General features: G+C 41.2%; 2 protein-coding genes across 6 annotated transcripts in view; one reads left to right on the forward strand and one right to left on the reverse strand.

Annotated features, from left to right (window-relative positions):
* Positions 1-11,618, reverse strand: part of ATXN7 (ataxin 7) — a 90,615-nt gene extending 78,997 nt beyond the window's left edge. For 2 of the 5 annotated variants that reach the window (XM_075095772.1, XM_075095775.1), the window contains exon 1: positions 11,035-11,231. The gene's annotated coding sequence lies outside the window, so the exon portion shown is untranslated. Of the gene's footprint in view, positions 1-647; positions 787-11,034; positions 11,234-11,510 lie in introns of those variants that run through there. The other 3 variants (XM_075095773.1, XM_075095776.1, XM_075095774.1) reach the window with 3 other exon arrangements.
* THOC7 (THO complex subunit 7) lies at positions 11,167-20,008 on the forward strand. The gene is made up of 8 exons (XM_075095778.1): positions 11,167-11,299; positions 11,781-11,898; positions 12,718-12,845; positions 13,209-13,295; positions 14,743-14,800; positions 18,351-18,417; positions 18,535-18,604; positions 19,819-20,008. The coding sequence occupies exons 1-8, from the start codon at positions 11,281-11,283 to the stop codon at positions 19,884-19,886; spliced, it is 615 nt and encodes a 204-aa protein (XP_074951879.1). The 5' UTR covers positions 11,167-11,280; the 3' UTR covers positions 19,887-20,008.
* The last annotated feature ends 1,927 nt before the right edge of the window (positions 20,009-21,935 follow it).

A 21,935-nucleotide genomic window follows, 5' to 3' on the forward strand; every position in this document is an offset into this window, starting at 1 on the left:
AACAACACATCTTACACGCTGTAAATTTGACACATAATTATACACTTTATTAATTCATGGCTGTTTATTATACTATATAAAAATAATATATTTTTCTAACTACTACTACTTATGCAGCTATTAGTAAGGCACTGAATACTCAAGCATTAATCACACAACCACTAGATACTCTTTAACTGAATAAAAGGAAGGATTTTTTTGTTATTATTTACCTGGAGAATATAATAATTTGCATTTTAACATATTCCCAGTAGCAGTTACCTCCTCTGCAAACCATGCACAGATATGAAGCCACAGCTGTGTAAGTGCTAGCATCCTTCTTAGCTATGGCTAATAATGTCTTGTGAAGAAATCAGTTCTCCAGTTTCCTCACTCTTCTGCTCATGGTCAAGAAGACTGGTAATGAAGCATTATAAAAACACAAGATTTATTCTCACATTTATCCCTGCAGTAGATACACAACCTCCAGGTCACACGGTATACCTCCTCTTACTGCTAGTCCCACTAAGAAATTAATTTTTCCTAAGGGGATACATTTTCACAGATAAAATGAAATTAAGTGGGATTACAAACCTCACTGTTGAACATGGCTACCTATGTATGAACTGAATGTCAAGTTGTGGTCTACTGAAATCAACAATTTCTACCTCGTGTATGCATGCAGCCAGCTGGAACAACTGCTCATTCAGATCCATGCTCAGGCCACACTTCTTCCCCACAAGCCACTCCACGAATCCTCTTAGTTTTTCCAGGTAGAACAAGAATTCTGTAACTAACCTGGACACATTACAGCAGACGAGAGTATTATTTAAACAGGAGGAGGACAGGTACTTACTATAGCATTGTCCTGGAAGATGACATGCAAGAAACACTCCCCCAAAAAAACAAACCCATTGAAAAACATAACCTTTATGACAACTACCAGAGGCTTTCCAAATTCCAGTTGAAACAGAACTACTAAACAGGTCACAGAGGTGGAAAGTAGGTTTCAGCATGTGTCAGTCTTGTACTCTGATCTTATTAAAATCTGTGCAGTGTGTAGTTAGAGGTCTGTTAACCAAAGGAGGGACAGAAGGAACCTCCAAAGGTCAGATAGTCCATCACTCAGCCCCAGGGCGTGATAACTAAACTGTCTGGTGGGAACAATACAGGTAATCGAACCTGTTCTTTTAAGACCTCAGGCAATGGAAGCACCATTGTCCCCGCCGGTGATTATTCCAACATTTCAATACTTCACTAGAAAACTGTGTTTGTCCATGCTGAACCTTCATTGCTGCAATCTGATCTTTCTTTCCTCCCTGCCGTAAGCCCCCACCCCCTGCTTTGCAATGGTCTTCAACAGAGCGATCCGTCTTCTCACTCTCTCAGCCCCCTCTCACTTAAGGAATTGCCTGCTTTTGGCACTTGTTTATGCATCGTGTTTTTCAGATCTTTAAGCAACTTCACTGGCATCTCCACACTTCCTCTTTTGTAATTTCGTTTGGTTGTCCTGCCTGTGTGCAGTTAATTAATACTTTATTTCAAAACCAAAGGAGACCAAGCAGTCTGATTTTCAGAAACTTAATAATGTATCAATTTTTTTATCTAACAAAGTTTAGGAAGCTCAGCTGGAACACAGCAGGCACTCCTTCCCTATGTAGTGTTTTGTACTTATAAATAAACGAAGCAAAAGTATACGTGACATTCCCATAACTTTAAAAATTCAGGTCATGTTCCTGAGATAATAAAATGTCACTATTATGGTGTGAGCACAAATATAAAAAGGAGGTTGGCCCCATTGCCCTGCAGCCAGATGATGCACTTTCCTGTTGATATCAGAGATGGTGCACAAAGAAGAGACGGTGAAGAACTAGAAACACAGAAAAATGCTCGCCAAATGGCAAGAAAAAGTAAAAAATTAATCTAAAAGCATCAAAGTAAATCTTTGCAAAATATGACCACATAAAAGTGAGTTTTTTCTTTTGTATATCCTTCAATATTCTATTTATGTGCATAAAGCCTCAATAGTTACATTTTCTATTTTTGAAGTATTTATATTTCTAAAGCAAATTTTACTCTTAAGCTGTAAACTCTCTGCTAACAACATACAATGGTATCACAGACTCAACATTCCTCCTGATGAAGACACTTGCCTGGGAAGATCTTTGACCTGGCATCAAATGATCTTTGGCAAAAGAGATCATGGAATTTCCAATGACTCTTTCCTCCTTTCTCAACAAAAAGGGTAATGGAGCCTAGCAAAGTCTGGGCCCTGCTGACAACTGGATTAGCAGAAATCACTCTTCTTTAACTACACTGACACATAGTTAAGGTAATATTTACCTATTTTTGTAGCTTTGTAGAAAAAAAAAAATCCCATTTTGACATTAATTACTCTAATATTTTTTCGACCACAACAAACAGCCCTGTACCTTACCCGTACCTACAAGAAGCTGTCTTGTGCTAGGGCTACTTATTTCTCCCCAAGCAATGAGAGCATTGTACCTGCTTAAAAGACGTGACCTGCACAGAAGCCAACAGAGAACAACTGCTTACTTAAAGACAACTATACTTGCTGAATAACTTAAAGAGGACTCTTTGAGGGAGCAGCACATTCTCATAGCATCCATCTCCACAGAAGAGCAACAAGGAGAACCACCACTGAGAAAAGACAAAGAATAGCAGTTATACTCACTGATACAAGCAGAAAGAGAAGAAAATGTAGGTTGCAAAATGGCTGTCTTAGAGTTGGAACTCTCTGTGTCAAATTTAGTAGGCCAGTCCTAGAAAGACATGATGGGGAACAGACTCTATAAAGAGGCAATTACAAATAATGAAGATTCGATAAGGATGATCCAGGCATTAGGAAACTCGTTACCTGTCTCATCATCATATTACAAGTCTACGTCAACATTTGAGAGGACTAGTAAAGTCCAAAATCTGTCCAAGAGCTTGCAGGACCAAGACAGACTTCTTTAACATATACATTTGAAAAGAGCAGCTCTTGAACTATTTCCTTTCACTTGTTTGATGACATAAGCTACAGTTGCAGTCAGCTGCTCCTGTTTGTGCATCTTTCACGTAACAACAGGAAAGAAAAGCTTTACAAGAAAACTTGACTGTAAATATCTTCCTATTCTAATCCCAGCAAAGTGGCTGCAGCTCAAGTGCAGTTTAGATACTTCTAAAATTAAATTTCAAATTCATGGCATCTAAAAAAAAATCACCGTATGCTTTACTTTAATATACACATGCACTATTTTATTTCAGGATATGGTATTGTTCAACACCATCCCAACTTCACATATATATATATCAAAAAACCACACACCCCCAAAAACCACAAGCAGATCTCGAGAATGAAAAAACCCAACCCATAACTGCCAAAGAGACACTGGAATGAAACTGAAGTGAAAATATTTACAACGAACAACTAAATCACAGGTGCATACTTGTAGTTATTATTAGCACGACTTTGTTTTACTCTCATCTCTTACAAGCCAATCTTTATTCATTTAAGTTATAAAATCCATTTTATCTGCCTTGCCTCTTTTATTAGTTCAATTCTCTCCATGTATAACCAACATTAAATTTTTATTAAAATACAGGCAAAAGGCAGAGGACCAAAAGAACTCCTCGTGGTTTTCAAACACTCAGCACTAACATTTTGCAAAAGAAAAAACAACAAGCAAACCTGAGTGCTTGTTTATATACCACATCTCTACTAAAACATTATAATACGAAAAGTTACCTTGGCAGTTTTGTAAATACTATTAAGAGAAATAACATTTTGGACTTAATGTTTTGGACACACATATAAAGACTTACATTTCTGAACTGAAAATTTGTGTGTATATATAACTACGTATGTGTATACACACACACATATATAATGTATTTTGTGTCCTACTTCTCTTTTTCCCCATGTTTGACATTAATTTTTTTATTTGCCTTTTGCAAACCACCAAAACAGTTCATGAAGCAGATAATTTTACTCCATGACTTGTTTTCTTCTGTTTACCTACACTTTTCAAGTCAAAATTCTATTCCTGCTTGCACATAAAATTTGGAAATTACCAGGAAGGCACTCATACATCTTTGAGCAGAGTCCAATCTTCTGTTCAAATGTAATCTTTGCCTCACTTGCACGTTTTTCTCCTGCACTTCTGAAACTACCCGTTTGCTTTTATGGATTATTTCCTTAAATGCCTTACTCCTCGGTCACCTAACATCTCTGTGCTGGGCTGTACAGTCATGTTCAGTCTTTCTGACAGCAACACCACCTCACACTATTCAACAGCCTGGTGATTACAAAATTTACTCTGATGGAAAGAATTATGGGCATTAATCCCCTCAGGAAGGAGGATAGCTGGGTTGAAGTCTCCCACACATGTGGCGAGCAGTCTAGCGGATAACAGCTTTGCTAATGACGAAAAAGGAACCAGAACCATTGCCACCTCCTGGGTTTTGAAAGCAAAGATTGACCTTTGCTCCCTTTTTGAAAGAAAGGGCTTATGATACTAATTTCTAGAGAGCGTGAATCTGAAATGCTCCCTGGAGAAAGGTGCTTAGCCCTGGATATAGGCAGGATTTAAGCACATTCCTACTTCGCTACCAAGTAGAAAACGTGCAGATTCATCGCCTCCTTCAAGCTGTTCTGGCTGGTGTAAGTTTAATGAAACACCAGCAAATACTAAAGCATTTGGCCTCCTCCACCTTCATGGAAACCCGACCCAACTGGCCTCAGCCAGACCAACCTTCCCTTTGGTACAACCAGTTTGAGAGAGGTAAGAAAATGTCATAAACTGAATCTGTCCCTTCTGGACCTCTGATGGAAAAGACCATTTATCTCCTCATCATACATCTCCTGAAATATTTGTTTAACGATCTGTTCCGACAGCAACTGAAGCAGGAGTTTAGAAGCTACATTTGGCCCACTCAAAAAAGAAAAAGAAACTGAGGAGAGCGTGCCTTCTTCCTAAGAAGGCCACAACTTCTCTTTGGGGTTTTACCCTGCTTCCAGTCACTGTTGGTAGGAAAACGATGGTCAGAAACAAGTTCAGTGTTTTCATTCAGTATATGACATACTAAAACCTAAAACTGAGCAGGCATCACCAAAGCGTGTGACCATGCCTCTGATTACTTCTGTTACACTGCGCAGGCTCGTACCTCACTCAAACACAAATCAGGAGGTGAGAACATGCTTCAGTGTATCATGTTTTATGAGAACTGTAAATTGTAGCTGTGCTTAAACACTCCCCACTGGCAGACTTACTCTATTAAAAGAAAATAAACCATAAAATAATCCAAAGCAAAATATAAACCCAATTTAAAATGAGAAACATGTTTAAAGATATAGACCTGATTCTTTCTTCATCCTCTGATATTGAAGTGTTTCTTCCAACATCTCTCCACGATGCAGCCAAGCTCAAAGCCTTGAAAAATTTCTAGGTCTTGTTTTACAGATTTGGACTGCTTTAAAAAAAAAATAATCCAAAAGAACCCCAACCAACCAACTTTTATTAAACTTTGAAAAGCTGACTCAGAAGCTGCGCAATAGCTCTGATTCAGCTTTCTTAGCCAAGTCAAAGCATCTGGCCACGTGATTCAGAAAGCGCTGCTCTGAAGACGGGCAAGAGCTGCTTTCCAAAGGAGGAAATGCCTGTTTTCCCTTGTAATCATTGTGCAAAATTTCCTCAGTAGCACTAACAGTTATTTATTTAAACATGATACAAGTAAATACGATATTCACAACTCTCTTACTGTTCATCCAATGTTTCAAGCCACAGTTAAATACAAACATTTACCATTTGGCCCATTGCCAATGGAGACAAATTCTTCCTAGTGTAAAACCTCACTCAACATCCACCTCTTCCTCTGAAAACCCTGGCACGCCACTGATGATCTTCAGGGCGCAATGTAAATGCTACCAAACCCACGAATTGAAGGATTGGGGAAGGAAAAATAAAAATACAGTGGTTTTCTTATTAAAAAAAAAAAAGCCACACTGAAAACATCCTGCCAACAAACTAAGAGGTTACTAAACAACTGACTAGTCCTGCCAAAAAAAATTCCAAAAGAATAAATGGCTGCTTCCTTACAAAATACACGAAACGCTACCCTAAAAATACCTGACAGTCATTTTAAAATCACAGAATGCAGGCTACATGTGGGATCTCCAAGGCATCGCACAGGCAGCTGAAGTCTACGGTGTTAATGGTTTTTAGATTAAAACAAAAATCTAACCATCTAATCTGTCCTGCAGCGGTTTCATGACACTGAGTTTCACGAGATACCTGTTAAAACACCTTGAATTTCTTGTCAAGTGGGAACTTACCAAATCGCTGGGAAGAGGTATCATGACCCAGCGTACCAATTCTAACTTCTGAAAATTCCACTGCCTCAAAGCACCTTTCGACGCACATGCAGGGCATGCTTCCATTTTGTGGGCGCACCCCTGAGTTCAATTTTCTGCACTGAATACCTAACTTTCCAATATCATGTAGTTTCAACTTGAGTTTGACAAGCTTTAACAAATTAGTGGCAGATGTACAATAATTGATCTTCGAGCTTCATAAATATTCAGTAGGATCCAGATAATAAAGGCAGAAAGCTGTTACATAATTCCTGTGAAGATATCTTAAAAAGGGCAATATCAGAACACCACCTGTATAATCCAGTTTAAGCAAGAGACAGAGCCCTTACTTAGGTAAAAGTTATTTAAAAGGACCATGCGACACTGAGACTAGGATAAGCTTCTGCCTCCCTTCATGAGAAAAGGAGTCGTAATGAAATGTCTTTCTAACAAAGAAAATATTCCCAGAACTTTTATTTTGCAAAGTTCTTCTGTCAAAAATTCTGGAATTTTACACGCTTCTTCCAGATACAACGTGAAAAATAAGAAATAAAAACAGTCCTGTAGCCCACAACTTGTGGTTACATTATTATCGGATAAGAGTCTAGTTTTTAAAGTATGGTATTAACAGTATATTTAATCAATCTTGGTAACGCAGGCAGTAGGCAGCAAAATTGATTACTGTTTGGATAATAAAATGTTGCATTTTTAAATTATTGTTATTGTCACTACAGTCGCAACAAGTATTTTCACTCTCTCTTCTCTCATTATGTTGTAATTCTGTGAAAATGTGCTAGCTCTGCAGAAACACAAGGGTCCATGTTAGGAAAGCTTTTTACAAGGCTAAGAACCACACTGCTTACTATCTGAAAAAAAAATAGAAAGAAAGAAAAAAAGAAACCCTAAAACCCTATTACTCTTTTACCCCTAATCACTGGATTGAAAAATTTCAGGTTTATCTGCCAAAAGTGAGTATTTTAGTATCTGCAGAACTAGACAGCCAGTGTCTAAGAATTTTTACAGAATGAGATGACAAGCTCTTGAAACACTGATGCTAGTTTTCAGTGAACACTGAGGCTAAAGAAGACTGGAAAGAAAATATAACACTGCAACATAATTTAAAATGAGAAAACAGGGTGACACCAACAGGTTAGCTTGATGTCAGTTCTGCACAAAATCATGGTACGCAATGAACAAAGAAATAAAGGACGGTGGTAAGAAGTAATGCTAAACATAGGCTTACAGAAAATAGGTCTCGCTAAATAAATTTGGTATGGCTTTCTGACAAGAATATAGGTTGGACTGGATAAAAATACCTCGTAGTTTCTGACCTACTATACTTAGATCTCTGTAAGATTTACTGCCACACAACAGTCTTATTTAGAAGTTATTCAACACGAAGAAAACCTGGAATCTAAAACCACCTCATAAATTATTAGGGAGGCTTAGGAAAAATATTTTGAATCCACCTCATCAATAGTTAAAGCTGTTTTCTTAGCTCTAAAAATCATAGCTCATTACAGCCTGGTATACTATAAAAAGCTTATTCCCCTTTAACTTTTTCTGCAGTTGGGAAAAAAATACACAGTTAAAGAAAAGGGGAGGAGGTAGAAAGTCACATTAAACTTTGATTCTCATAAAAATTTTTTTAAGGAAAGAAAACTTCAACATTAACAGATTTCCTCAATAAAAAAAAATCTGGTGTACTTAAAAGTCATTTTTTCAGAAATGAAAAAAAGGGTACTAATGAAAAATCTGGGCCAGTTCCACACACATGTAACATCTTGCAGTACTAAACTTACCTAGCTTATTCTTCTTGTATCCAGAGTCACCTGGAAACATTAGAGAGGATCATTTAACACTTTTGACAAGGACAGGTGTGCAACAAATTATTATGTATAAGCTGCTTCAGGGCCTTACCATGTGGCAGACATAAAGGAATTCAAGGGAAGAGGGGAAACGACATCACATTTAGCTTGGTTGAAAGCTTGCACGCACAGGTACATATTCCAAAAGAGCTGGCACGGAGTAAGGTGCTATGCCCTGTGCAAGACATTTTTTCCTATTGCATGAATCTCCAATACTGATGCCCTAAGGAATGTCCAATGCTACTCAGTATTTCTGCCAGTCAGTTGAAGGATTATATAAAAGACTATAGCTAATGGAATCTGCGCAGAATACACGAACTGGTGAAGGACAAATAAATAAGAGTAGGTCAACCCTGCTCCAGAGATCTACATCATACATGACATTGAATTAACGGAAAAAACACATCTGTATACAGCCCACACACTTCATACATGTGAAGCAAGGGTTGTTTCATACTTACAAGATGAGGAACTCTACTTGGAAATGGAGCAAACCAAAGGAAGACTCCAAAGACACAGTGAATACTCAAGCACGTCTAGAAACCCAGCAAGCTGGACTTGGGTAACTGGGCAAAAATATCTCATGGATGTTTAAAATGGCAAAAAAGAACAGGAAGGAGGCTAGGCTACTACATCAATATGTAGCCCTAGTGAGATTCTTGATGATGTATTTACAAAGTTCTACTTCCCATTCTAAAAGCGAAACGTTAACTGAACATCGATGATGCCTGAAAGCCCTGTCTTAAAAAGAAAAATAACAGCTTTGTTCCCAAAATTGTTCTTACAAGTCTAAGACCCAGAACAGAGAATTGGTAAAAATTTTGTAATTAGTAGCACATATGAAGACAAGAATGGCACAAAAGTCATTAAATATTATTAACTAATCATATGGACTGGTGTATTCTAAATTAATTATTCAAGGACTATCTATTTGTCATTGTAGAGAGTTTAATAAGACTATCTGACCAACACTGGAATGATGAACAAAGAGTGAGAAAAGGTTATATTGGATTAAATGACAGAAAGTAACACAAAAGTATTCTAACATGATTAAATAAATAATTGCGGATTTTCACCTACAATAGACTTTGGTTCAGATCAACTTCTCTCTGTGGTAAAAACAGAAAGGGCTCAGAAAACAGAAAGAGCTCAGAGAAGGGCAAGAAAAATAGTAGGTCTTGATAAGACTGGATGCTTCAAGGCGCCTAAGACTTCCAAAGAGGCAATCAGTGGGTAAAGAGGGAAAGTCAGCAACAAACGGCACTGTATAAAATTTCTGTAGAGAATTTCAGCTAGGTCTTCTTCATACCCTTTGCCAAAACACTAGGGCTGTAGGACAGCGACCAAAGCCTTAGGAAAAACAAAGGTTTTTGTCAAACCAACTGTATTAAACAGCAACAAATTCAGAGTTCATAAAGGTGAGGTCTTTCAATAGTGCATGCATAGCTCATGAATTCACGGCCTGTTCTTTGGCCCAAACTTTGTATAACTGTTTTCACATAAAATTATTATCAGTCACAAATCATACAATACATAAAAAATTCAGGAACAGAAATCACTTATCCAGGTTTTCTATGTTGAAAACTCTCAATTCTCAAAAGTTCAGGCTCCCTGTAATGCTTTCCCAATAGCACCTTCCAAAGAATATGACCGGTTGCCTATTGAAGACAAAGCACTGGCTTGAAACAATCCCCAAATCCGTAAATAGCTGTTAAATGCCACTATCCAGAACAAAAAAGCGCCTCGTAATCACTCACAGCTCTAAAGCCAGGAAAGCGCAGATTATAGCACACATTCACTTTGTTCTTTTCTTACCCTGATTTTCTCCGCCACCCTAAAATTGTCAACACAAAGCGCTGAGCAGAACAAGCCTCCGAAGCAAAATGAAGAGGGAACGCAAGGGTGTCAGGCTTTGGACGTTCGCCTCCTGCACCATGACACGTACTACAGTAACGCTGCCAGTTTTAGCGCTGCCCAAGTGTCAAAGTCGGTGGACCAAAAGCCTAAAACTCAACGCTTGGTATCTGTAACACCTTAATATCTCTTTTCTCCAGACACCTCTAGCCTTTTTTCTCAGCGCCGGCTCAGTTTTTCAGGGTAGGAAGAATTCCTATCCACTCGTGACAGCCAAACTCCCCAGAAAACATAGCGGAATAATGGTTTTTGCACCCCCAGGGCCCTGCTCCTTGTCTTCCCAGCACTGAGTGGTGATGAGCCCAAGGGTGGCCCAGGGGAAGCCAGCCCAGCTCCCTCAGGCCTGCCCCACGGACATGTCCTCCGCACCCTCGCCAGGCAGCCGGCACCGTGGGGCCGATGCTCCTGCTCCCTCCGGCCGTAGGCACCGGCCAGCCAGCGCAGCGGGTCCCACCACCCTCATGGTGCCATCGCCTTGGTGCCAGGCACCGTGGCAGGCCATCCACCTGCCCCCCTGCAGCAGGACCTTCTACCTGTTCCCCCACAGCGGGACCGTCCACCTGTCCTCCCATGGCAGGACTGTCCGCCTGTCCACCCGTGTCATCGCCACCACCTTCGCAGGGCCGAGGCTATACGGGAGCCCCCTGAGGGGAGGATGAGGCCGCCGAGGGTGACGGTGGCAGCAGCCCCGGGAGGACACTGTCAGGCAGGAGCGTAGCGGGAAGGCGGCCGAGGGGCTCCCCGGCCCGGTGGCTTCCCCGCCGTGGCGCGTCGAGGGCGAGGGAGCATGTGCCGGGGGCATGGCGGGGCGGCCCGGGCGGGGGGCGGCGGGGCCGGGGGCGCGGTGGCGGGGGCGGGGAGGTGGAGCCTGGCTGCGGGCGCGGGGACCGCCGCTTCCCTCCCCCGTCGGCCCCTCACCTGGCGGGGCCGCCCCTCGCCAGGGGGCCGGTTCCACGCGGGGCGCAGGCCTCGCCCGCCGGCCCTCCCCGCCGCCGCCGCCGCCGCCGCAGCCGCCGCCGGGCCGCGCGTCCGCCGCCAGCCGGCTCAGGCCCCAGCCGCCGCCGCCGCCTCCCCCTCCATGGCCGCCGCTCTCGCCGGCTGCATTGTGGGAAGCTGACCTCACTCGCTGCTGCCGCCGCCCCGCCGGCTCCGGCACTCGCCGCCATGGGGGCCGTGACCGACGGTGAGACCTCCCTCCCTCCCTCCTTCCTCCCTCCCTCCTTCCCCGCGCTCGCCGCCCCGCGCCCCGACCCCTGCCCGGCCAGCTCGGCTCGGCTCCCCCTCAGCGCCCGGCCCGCCTCGCCTCCCGCCCGCCGCACAGCCCCGGCCGCCCCCCGGCAGCGCGCTCCCCGCGCCGCGCCTCAGCCCTCGCCCCCCGGCCCTCGGCCTCTCACCCCGCACACGGGCCTCCATCCCTGCCCCGCAGCCCCGCTCCCGGGCCCTTCATGCCGAGGCACGTCCGGGCCTTGGGCGCCCCCCGCCCCCAGGCCGCTCCGCCCGGGCCCCAGGGTCCCTCAGCTCGGCGCCCTGCCTCCCCGCCCCTGCATCCGATCCTCCCGCCACAGCCCCGGGGGTTGTTCCCCGAAGGCCTGGGGTGAAACCCGCCCTCTGCTCTGGGATGCGGCCGCCATCGCGTCAGGCATTAAACGGGAGTTTTTCCTCAGATGAAGTTATCCGCAAGCGACTTCTGATCGATGGCGATGGTGCTGGCGACGACAGGAGGATCAATTTGTTGGTGAAGAGTTTCATTAAGTGGTGTAATTCCGGATCTCAAGAGGAAGGGTATTTGTTTTCTGTTTTTTGGTTTGGTTATTTTTCTTTCTAGTCTTGGAACTGCTCGGCTCGCATTTGTGATTCTGTGATTTCAGTGGAAAACTGGGTTTTGAAAAGATCCCTGTTAAAACGTATACATCTGCCTTTCAGTACGGCTCCGTGGTGTTGAGCAGAAGCGCCGAGGGCTGCGGTAGGAGACGAAGGCTAGAGAGGGGTCAGAAGCTGCTGCGGGCTGTATCGCGAAGCCTGCCCGAGCGAATGCCCTCGGGAGTGTCGTGCCGCGGCGTGACCCGTCCGGGAGCCCCGCTCCTCTATCGGGATCACGGCTCGAGTAATTCAGTTGGCAGTTCTGCATTTGTTCTGTTAGGGAAGGGCAGCACTGCTGGCAGTTCTGCTGCTGCGGTTCTGTTTTTTTTTTTAATAAACAGGCTAAAGTAATAAGGGTGTTCTGCTGTGGGGTCCGTACTAGCACCAGATATAAATTCCCAGAGGAGACGATGCAACGTTTGTGTGTACGGAGAAGCACTGCGGTATTAAAATACGAATCCCGGTGGTCACAGAGCCAGCCAGCTGGGAAGTTCACAAGCCCTGGATCAATCTGCCCATTTCTTTAATACTCACTTGGCACCTTTAAGGACATGATGGTTTAGTTCATGGGTGCGATGTCGCTAACTGCACTTTCAAAAAATCATACATTGAATCTTTGAAATATTTTATTTCTTCAATAATTGTTATTTACCTGTTCCTTATGCTACATGAGCCTTTGTTTTGTAACGGTACGGGGTATTTTTGTGCTGTTTTGAAAATAAATATCTTGTCTGTTTTCAGTTACAGCCAGTACCAACGAATGCTGAGTACTTTATCACAGTGTGAATTTTCAATGGGAAAGACTCTTCTGGTGTATGATATGAACCTGAGAGAAATGGAAAATTATGAAAAAATCTATAAGGATATAGGTAAATATGCAACAATACGGCTGGCTTCTGTTTGGCAATTTCTCTTCTATGAACAAGCTTGAGCCAGGTCTGATGAACATAGTATATACATATGATGAGTGATTTGGTGGGTTTTTTTTTGTTTGGTTGGATTTTTTTTCATAATAGATAGCACTCATACATGTGCTGTAAGCACCTTATCTGTATACAAAATGCATACAAATAACAGCTTTTTTCACCTATTGAAGTATATGTGGTTTTGAAGCTGATGGCGCTAGCAGGCCACCATGTCACAAACAGCTCTCTTTATAATTTAGCAGAATAGCTTGTTTACACATATTGTTTGATTTCAGTATAACTTTGTGTATCTTTTTATTATTAAAGAAAATAGTATAACTGCAGCACATGAGAAGATTTCTGAATGCAAAAAACAAATCCTGCAAGCAAAAAGGATTCGAAAAAATCGCCAGGGTAAGGGGCAATATCTGTATTTACACTGGTCGGTTTCATTATTTTGTTACCTTTTAAAATACATTATATCAGAAAATAGATTGCAGATTTCTGAAAGTGCAAGGGAATATGATGGCATCATGAATACTATATTTAGTCTGGTGGGTTCCACGCTCACTACTGCAAGTTTTTGGTGGATGAGGCAGGCAAGATTGAACCAGCAGGTCTCAGTGACATGCAACATTAGGAAAACCTAGAACAGTAGTTCAGAGAGATGTTTTCAGGCCAAAGAAAAACCCCAGAAGCATCTATCACAATTCAGGAGACCTGAGAAGAACTAAAACGCGTTATTAACAGTGAGACAGGAGTTGAACAGACTTATACCCAGCACTGAAGATCATGCCAGTGTATTCCTTCAACTCATAAGGGAAGGTAATGTCTTGGCATACACAGGGACAGCAATGCCAGTTACACACCCAACAGCTCTGGATGTGTCCTTACTGAATACCTGCTATGAGAGGTGTATTTTTTCCCCTAGTCTTAAAAGTGTGTGCTGATAATTTCAATTGAAACTTAAAGCATTTCCCTGTAATAATGTGTTACCAAAAGGTTAGCAACTGAGGAGAAGCAAGAAATTTTTTTTCTTGATAAATGAAATGCAAAAAGAAAATGTTGTAACAGATGAAAAGTTTTATATACAACTGTTCAGTCATTTTTGTGGATAACTTTAGGCTCAACTGGGAATTAAAAGAACCTTAACCAGTAGGAATGTAGAGTTCTTACATCTTCACAAAGCATAGGTCTGAAGTTTTTGCTGTTTGATACGTTCTGTCCAGCCTGCAGCACGTATTTTTCCGTGTGAATGAGGTGGTTGGCGTATGTACAATCATACTATCAGGAAATGGCTGTGTTAGTTGCCTGTATAACCATAATGTTGCTCTTGATGTGTAATACAGTTTAGAAAAAATCCTGCTGTTTCTCACACATTTTACACTTCTTTCTAAAAATCTTAAACTGTTGTGTAACATCAGCACCGTTTTCTGTACATATACGTTAGATTGTATCTAAAACCAGTGCTCATGAATCCTACACAAAAGAGCAAGTGTGCAGCACTGCAGAGCTGTCTCTAAAGGTCATGTTTTCTGGCCTCATCCTTTAACAAATCACTAGCACTGGGTAAGTTTGAGTGAGTCAGTAATGGTCTATATCTGAAGTTTATTTAAAATATCTTTTGCTGTAATTGCCTACTTTGAAATGTTATAGCATGTTACAAATTATATACATTTTCATATATGGATATTTACAGGTACTTTTTTACATGTGTAAGGTATTATGTACAAATTTGAAAAATGCTAAAACAGTTTTTCAAGAAGGAGAAAGAATCTGTACCATTCTGTGGTACCTGATTTTTGGTTCTTGAATCTATACTTTCAGAATTATTTAGACTAACTATTTAAATTTCTTTCAGAATATGATGCATTGGCCAAAGTCATACAACACCATCCAGACAGACATGAAACACTGAAGTAAGTGTGAGACGACATTAGATCATAATAAGCCAGTAAGTTGGCGGTCGCCAGATTTGACATTTCCTTGGTTTTAGTTTGAGCTTTCCTTGCTTTTATGCAATTCCTTCTGACACAAGAAAAAATTGGATTTAATTTTAAAATAGTGTCTTTACCAGCTTTTTTTAACTAATCTCTATCTGTATGGGTTCAGAAGCATTGCTAATCGTTTTGTATTTGAAATTTTTCCATTGTTTAGTTGAATAAGTGAACTCAGATGTAAATGCACATCTAATGTCAGTTTAACGGGGACAAGTTGCTCAGGAGAGAGAGATGGTGGGGCAGTGCTGTAAAGCCGCCAGCAAGGGATTCAGTAGTCACGCAAAATAACATAACACAAGAACTAACGTGGAATGAGAGAAAGCAGGAGAAAGCTGCTCTTTTTTGTGTGTGTGTATTTTTTTAATGTGCTCCTTGTAGTAGTTGTTCCTGCATGCCCGGTTATAAATTACTACGTTGTGTACCACAATATAACCTGCCCTGGCATGCAGGTTAGACCTACCTGTTGTCCAACTTGTCTTGCATGTAACTTATAGTATTGTTTGTGTCATAGTTGGATTTGGATCATTATCTGTGCTTTTGGGTCGTTTTGGGCAGTTCTGGGGACATAATCTTTTCAACTTTTATCAAGCCACAGAAACATTCCAGGACTCATTGTATCTATGAGTTTGTTGTTCTTAACCTGATTAAAGATGTAGCATGGGGTTACTGTTCTCATTTAGCACAGCTTGCACCAATCCTGTTGCCCACTTCCAGTGAAATTGCAGGAGGTGGCTGCCTTTTTCACACTTCACGCCTTTAATATCAAAAGGAAGATTTTTTTTTTATTGCATTATTAACCTGATAGTAGGATTTTTATATCTATAAGACACTGAGAATGTCACACATTTCTTTCTTGTATGTTGTTTTTCTGTGCCTTGATTTCATTACCACAACTTTGATTATTGCAGGCAATTCTCATGAGGCTTGACTACTTCTTACTTCATTAGTCAGCATGTGCTATTTAATAGTAAGGCTTCAGAATAAAGCATTGTCCAAAGTGACCTTTTTCAGATAAGTCAATTGATTAAGAATGGAGACAGCTAAATGGTAATACTTTTAGAGGATGCCAGGTTGTTTAGGTTTGGAGGGGTTGTTCTAATTTTGCTTAACACATCCAAGCTTAAGTTTCTTAAGCAAAGCTAAAAATGATGGTAAGTTACAGCTAGTAAATTTTGCATTTTGTCTTTTCTTAATTTTATCAGCTCTTTAGAAGAGGATATTACAGTTAGAAATACCAGTGTGTTCATCCACTGGAAGAATGGATGCAGTGTATGCCCTTTTGTCCTTAGTCCTTCCTATCTGTAGTCGAAGACACAGACTTGACGATAGCAGAGTATGATCCCCCATTTTACAGGTGGAGAAATAGGGCATAGCAACGTTTTTAAAGGGAGCTTGGTTCATAGGTATTTTAGCTTTAACTGACCTTTAGACTTTAAATATAGGAACTAGATGAAGTTTTCATCCAATGTTTTAATTGCAAGGCTTCCTTGCTTTCTAGTTTGAGGAAAGTATACAGAAAACCATACTACGAACTGAGCAGGACCACCCTTAAATCAGAATGGAGGAAGCCTCACTAACGATGTTATGCTTTTTGTGGAACTCTTAATCACAAAAAACACTTGACAAAACTTCTTGCAAGGAGAAATGTCATGGTTTTATTGCGAGAGTTACATTTATAGCTTTTGCAGGTCATATGATACGATAGCACAAAGTTCAGAAAAATACTTTATGCTTTTAAAGGGCTGTTTCTTGGAACAACTAGTCATACAGCACAAAAGAAGAGAAGGTAACGCACAGGAGCCAATTCAGGAAGTGACAGGAGCTGAACTACTAAATGGCAGTGCCCGCAGTCTAATTAGATGCAGTATCAGAAGAGCTGTTAAGAGGACCAAGAAATGACACTGAGTCTTAGAAAAGGAGATTGAAAAAAATTAGAAGGCTAGGTAAAGATTCTCTGGAGTGGAAAGTAAAAGAAGTAAAACCACATGTGGCTTGGATGTTACTAGAAAAACATTGCATGTCTTCTCACAGTCTGCTTATACCTGACGTCATGGTATAAACAGCAAGATTCAGCCAAATAGAAATCATTCAGAAACTAGAAACCAAATACTAGCAAAGTCAACGTATGAGTCTATAAGCTGTTAGCCTGTTTCCATTATAGGAAGGGATAATGTCCCACCCAACCCTCTTTCAGGCATTCCCCTCAAGGTACTACGTACTGGCTCAAAAAATCCCAACCCTCAGGTAGCACTAAACCAGGCCTTCTTCCCAACCATCATGAGTTATGTGGGAGTGGAGGCCTTTTTGTGGTTCCCGGCCCACACTAGTTGCAGCAGCTGTCAGTACTTCAGGGGCAAAAAAAAATACTTACTCCGTAGCTGACCCCTGTATGGCTCTGCCTGCTAATTAATCAGGGATGGTCAGCGTCAGTCCACTTTGCCTTTAAAGAAACAGATTATGGTCATTACATGGAGCAAAAATAATGGTAGGCTTTAGAGGAAAAGTAGAAGAGCAAAACTGGAGGTTTGAGCGCAAGAGTTGAGCTCCGTCCTCATTTGAAAGCTAGTGTATGTTACGGTACCTGTTACTCTTTGCCCTACCTCAAAAAGGATTGTGGTGGTCCATGGTGAGTCCAAGTGAGAACAGAAAACAATCAAATGCTTGCAGAAAGATCCTGAAGAGGTGTTGAAAGATGATGTATTTCAGAAGGATATGAATAATAATGAAGGCTATATGCTTTGCACATTTCCGTTATCTCTTAATGCCAGGGGCAATCACTTAAAATAAAAACTGGCATCTGAGAAAGAAATGAGTATTTGTCTGGATCACAGTGTTACATCCTGGGTGCTGAGGCATAAGGTATATCGTGTAGTTTCATAAAAAACATGGATTATTCTACATATGCCTACTGTAAAGTCCGCATGTTATCCACTACCCTGTCTGGTCAGGCCAGTGTCAGAGATAAGGTACCTGACTACGTGTTTAGTCAATTGTTGTGTCCGGGAATTGTTGTGTTTGTATACTGGGTATGTAGGTTTATCAAATATGTTCTCCCAGCTGATGCTATGTTTTTATTTAATCTACTCTATGTTAACATAAAGAAATCTGTGAAGTAGAGAAGCATATGAAAATGCCATCGGTGTTTAACGTAACCCACTTCTTTAACTTCCATTGTGCGGTCAAGTAAATAACTTGTGGCAGGACTGATTGTTACAGTCCAAATACCCAGCGTACAACTGTATTCCAGCTTGGAGGCCCTGTTTTCTCTAAAAGTCATGAAACTACAAGTTTATGATAGAACAGTTAAACGTTTATGTGAAGTGGCCTTACCTCTAATGTAATTTCATTCGTTATGCTTTGGTTACCTTATGCTGTTTATTTAACAGTTCTTTTTCTTCCATTTAGTTCAAATCTGTTTTTCAAGAATTTTACAGAACTTCTTAAAAATACTATGACAATATCTTTTCAGGCAGCTAGAAGCTTTGGGAAAAGAACTTCAACATCTTTCTCACATTAAAGAAAATGTTGAAGATAAGGTAGGTTTTTCATATAGATCATTATGTAATTATTAGGAACATAATTAATGGAGAATCTGGTGTGGGTTGTTTGGCTGTATGTGCTCTGTTTCCTAAATATATATTTTATTATTCCAGTTGGAGCTGAGAAGAAAGCAGTTTCATGTTCTGCTGAGCACCATCCATGAGCTTCAGCAAACCCTGGAAAGTAAGTGGTGGTCTTGAGTAATGAATACAACTGGCTTGGGTTTCAGCAGATCAAAAGGAATCACAGCTTCCAGCGGTGGGCTAGCTGTGTGCGATTGAGGTTGGTGACCTCTTGCATTGGCAGCATTTTTTTTTCCCAGTAGTAGTCCAGAGCCTGAGGCTGCTCAGAATTTTTTTCTTCTACAAGCTAGCCACCGTGTCATTTCCTGCCTAGCTTCAGGTTAATCTGTAGGCAACAGACTTCTTTAAAATGTGGGGGTGGACAATAGCAATTTGAGTTTGTTTTTTTTTAAACAGAAAAAGTATTTCTTACAGAAAAGTATTCTTGTGCATAGTTTCCAGACTTAATTGTCTAATTCCTGGTTCAGTAGTTCTGAACATGTCACTGCCATCGTGGTATCGTTTGAGGCTTTACTAAAAAGAAATTGGAATACAGGAAAGCTAAATGACGTGCCTACTCAGACAGTGAGTCTGTAATAGAGCAGGGACTAAAACTGTCATACACAAGAACTAAATGCAGGAATTTAGTCATACTCATCTTCTGTCGTACAAATACTTGGTATTTTCAGAGCAGCACTTCTCATGCTCTAATATGGGTAATATTGTTTAAATATAATTTGCTGGATTTTTGCTGTGTCTTTCCAAGATGGAATAGTTGGTGTAGCCTTTGAGCGTGACCTGATTAACATCCAGAGATGGCTATAAGAGCAGACTTTCATTCTCTAAGGCTGTCTAGATCTTCTTAAGCAGGATGAACTGTTAATCCTAGGTGCACTTTAGCAGAAGGTTATTATGTGTCACTAACACTTGCTTAAGCATTAGCCCGTAAAACACATTTTCACATGAGTGTATAGATTACCTTTCAGCTTCTAGAAATTTGTGATGGAAGTAACATTTTAGTGGAAGGCACAGCTTCAGTTTGAAATAAACAATTAATAGGCAAAGAGAAGGCATGTAATTTGAAGCAATCCAGTACTATTTGCTTGAATTGATACTATAGGATTTACCCCATATTTACTGTAATAGCTGCTACAGATAACAGCCTTAAAAACTTTGAAGGTTTTTTTTTTGTTTGAGCATAGCATTTTGTAGAATGAGATACTCAACTACACATTTAAGGCAATCGACATAAAATATTTAAGTGGGACAGAGCACTGCAGTATGGTCTGTAAATATAACAAAGCATGTTTGACTAACAGTAATATTGAATTTTAGATGATGAAAAACTTTCAGAAGCCGAAGAATCTCAAGAAACTCAGATGGAAACAGAGACCAAACAGTAGATGTAATACGAAGACTGACTGTACTACTGAAGAATGTCCAAGCGTCTTCACTTTGTGCTGAAACCAACAGTAAGAGAGATGGAGCCGAAGAAGTTTTCTACTTCTTCTGTGATTTTTTTTTTTTTTTTAATACAAAAATAATTGTTTTGCTTATGTTTCGGGGGAAACAGTTACAGATCTGTGCAGACAGGCACTTCGCATTAGTCCAAAAACTTTGTAATTTGTGACGAAAAATATATTTTGTTTTATAAAGGATGAAGCTTCTGCACAGTACTTGTGAACTAAGGTGTTTGCAAAACACTGTCAATAAAAGGGGTTTACAAAGAGTTTCCGATTTTTAGTAGGCACCGAGCCCATTAGTTAAGGATCCTTTTCTTACCTGACATTGGACTGAGGGCAGTGCATCTTTGCATGAGCCCCAGCTTCCATACCCTAGTCCAGATGGGTCCTAAAACTGAACTAAGTAGGGTCTTAATTTTTCAAAGTAATTGCCATTTTAGAGCTTAGCTGTGAATAGACTAGAATTTGCTAGTTTAATATAAAATAAATTGCTTCTATAGAACTAACGCTTGTCAAGGGGTGTAAAACAACAAAAATCATACTGTACTAGCTCTATTTTTTTCCTTCAGGTGATGCAGAGAACTGCAGTGATCTAAGCCTCACTATGCTATGTTCTGTGCAACCACATCAGAAGTCACACATGTAAAACCGCAGTTTAAAAGCTTTGTTCTTGTAGTAGAATCACGGATCTGATCCTGATACCATTTATAATCTGCTTCTGGATTTATCTGTTAATTGACTTTTATGAAATATATCATAGTTTCTGAAACAGATGGTGGAACCCTTCCTTTTTCGTGATGACAAACTGAAGTAGTAGAGCAGCAATCATAATGCTGAAGAATCTTGCATACTTCTAATATTAATAGGGAGCGTGGAATCTATCTGCCTGGATCATCCTCTAGTCTGTGGGGAGGCAGGAAATACAGGTTCCAACCTTCCCAACAAGAGATGAGAATTGAGTGTTGCTCTAAGCTTTTGTAAGGCAGGGAGGAAGGAACAAGGGGCAGCAGTAGGTCATGTCACTGCCTGTTAGCCATGTTCTAAAACACCTGTTAAATTAAGCCTTCCAAGGGTTTGGGTAAAGGAACACGTTTTGGATCTTGCTTAGCCCGTTATAAGCATACATGGTTAAAGTAAAATGATGACGTTATACAGAATAGAGCCTCCTCCTCAGACTATGTGACAGCTGAGGGGGATTTCCAAGATTGTGACTTTGGACTTTCATAGTCTAAATGCCATGTAATTCCCACTCTCAGTGGCTGTGGATCTATATGTGTTGGGTTGAACAGATATATCTGAGCTTGTTTTGCTTGTATTCCAAGTTTGCTAAAGGCAAGCCAGCTGAATGAGAAGTCCTACAACTTCAGTAGCGCTGTGCAGCCCGGTGCTGGTGTTGGCTGGGGTAGAGTTAATTTTCTTCACAGTAACCAGTACGGGGCTGTGCTTTGGATTTGTACTGGAAACAGTGCTGATAACACAGGGATGTTTCAGTTCCTGTTGAGCAGGGCTTACACGGAGTCAGGGCCTTTCCTGCCTCTCACCCCAGCCCACCAGTGAGCAGGCTGGGGGAGCACAAGGGCTTGGGAGGGGACACAGCTGGGACAGCTGACCCCAACTGACCCAAGGGATGTCCCACACCATATGGCGTCGTGCTCAGCATATAGAGCTGGGGGAAGGGGGGACGTTCGGAGCAATGGTGTTTGTCTTTCCCAGTAACTATTCCATGTGATGGAGCCCTGCTTTCCTGGAGATGGCTGAACACCTGCCTGCCCATGGGAAGGAGTGAATTAATTCCTTGTTTTGCTTTGCTTGCATGTGCAGCTTTTTCTTTACCTATTAAACTGTCTTTATCTCAACCCACAAGTTTTCTCATTTTTACCCTCTTGATTCTCTCCCCCATCCCACCAGGGGGGAGTGAGCGAGCGGCTGCTTGGGGCGCAGTTGCCGGCTGGGGTTAAACCACAGCAAGCCCTGAAATAGTAAGCTGTC

The sequence above is a fragment of the Phalacrocorax aristotelis genome, chromosome 6 (assembly GCF_949628215.1).
Source record: "Phalacrocorax aristotelis chromosome 6, bGulAri2.1, whole genome shotgun sequence".
In the NCBI taxonomy this organism is placed as follows: Eukaryota; Metazoa; Chordata; class Aves; order Suliformes; family Phalacrocoracidae; genus Phalacrocorax; species Phalacrocorax aristotelis.

Bases quoted from the DNA above. Each gene is read 5' to 3' on its own strand.
- THOC7 (XM_075095778.1), top strand. The intron at 12,846-13,208 runs GTAAATATGCAA...TTATTATTAAAG, and splicing joins AAAAATCTATAAGGATATAG to AAAATAGTATAACTGCAGCA. The intron at 13,296-14,742 runs GTAAGGGGCAAT...AATTTCTTTCAG, and splicing joins GATTCGAAAAAATCGCCAGG to AATATGATGCATTGGCCAAA.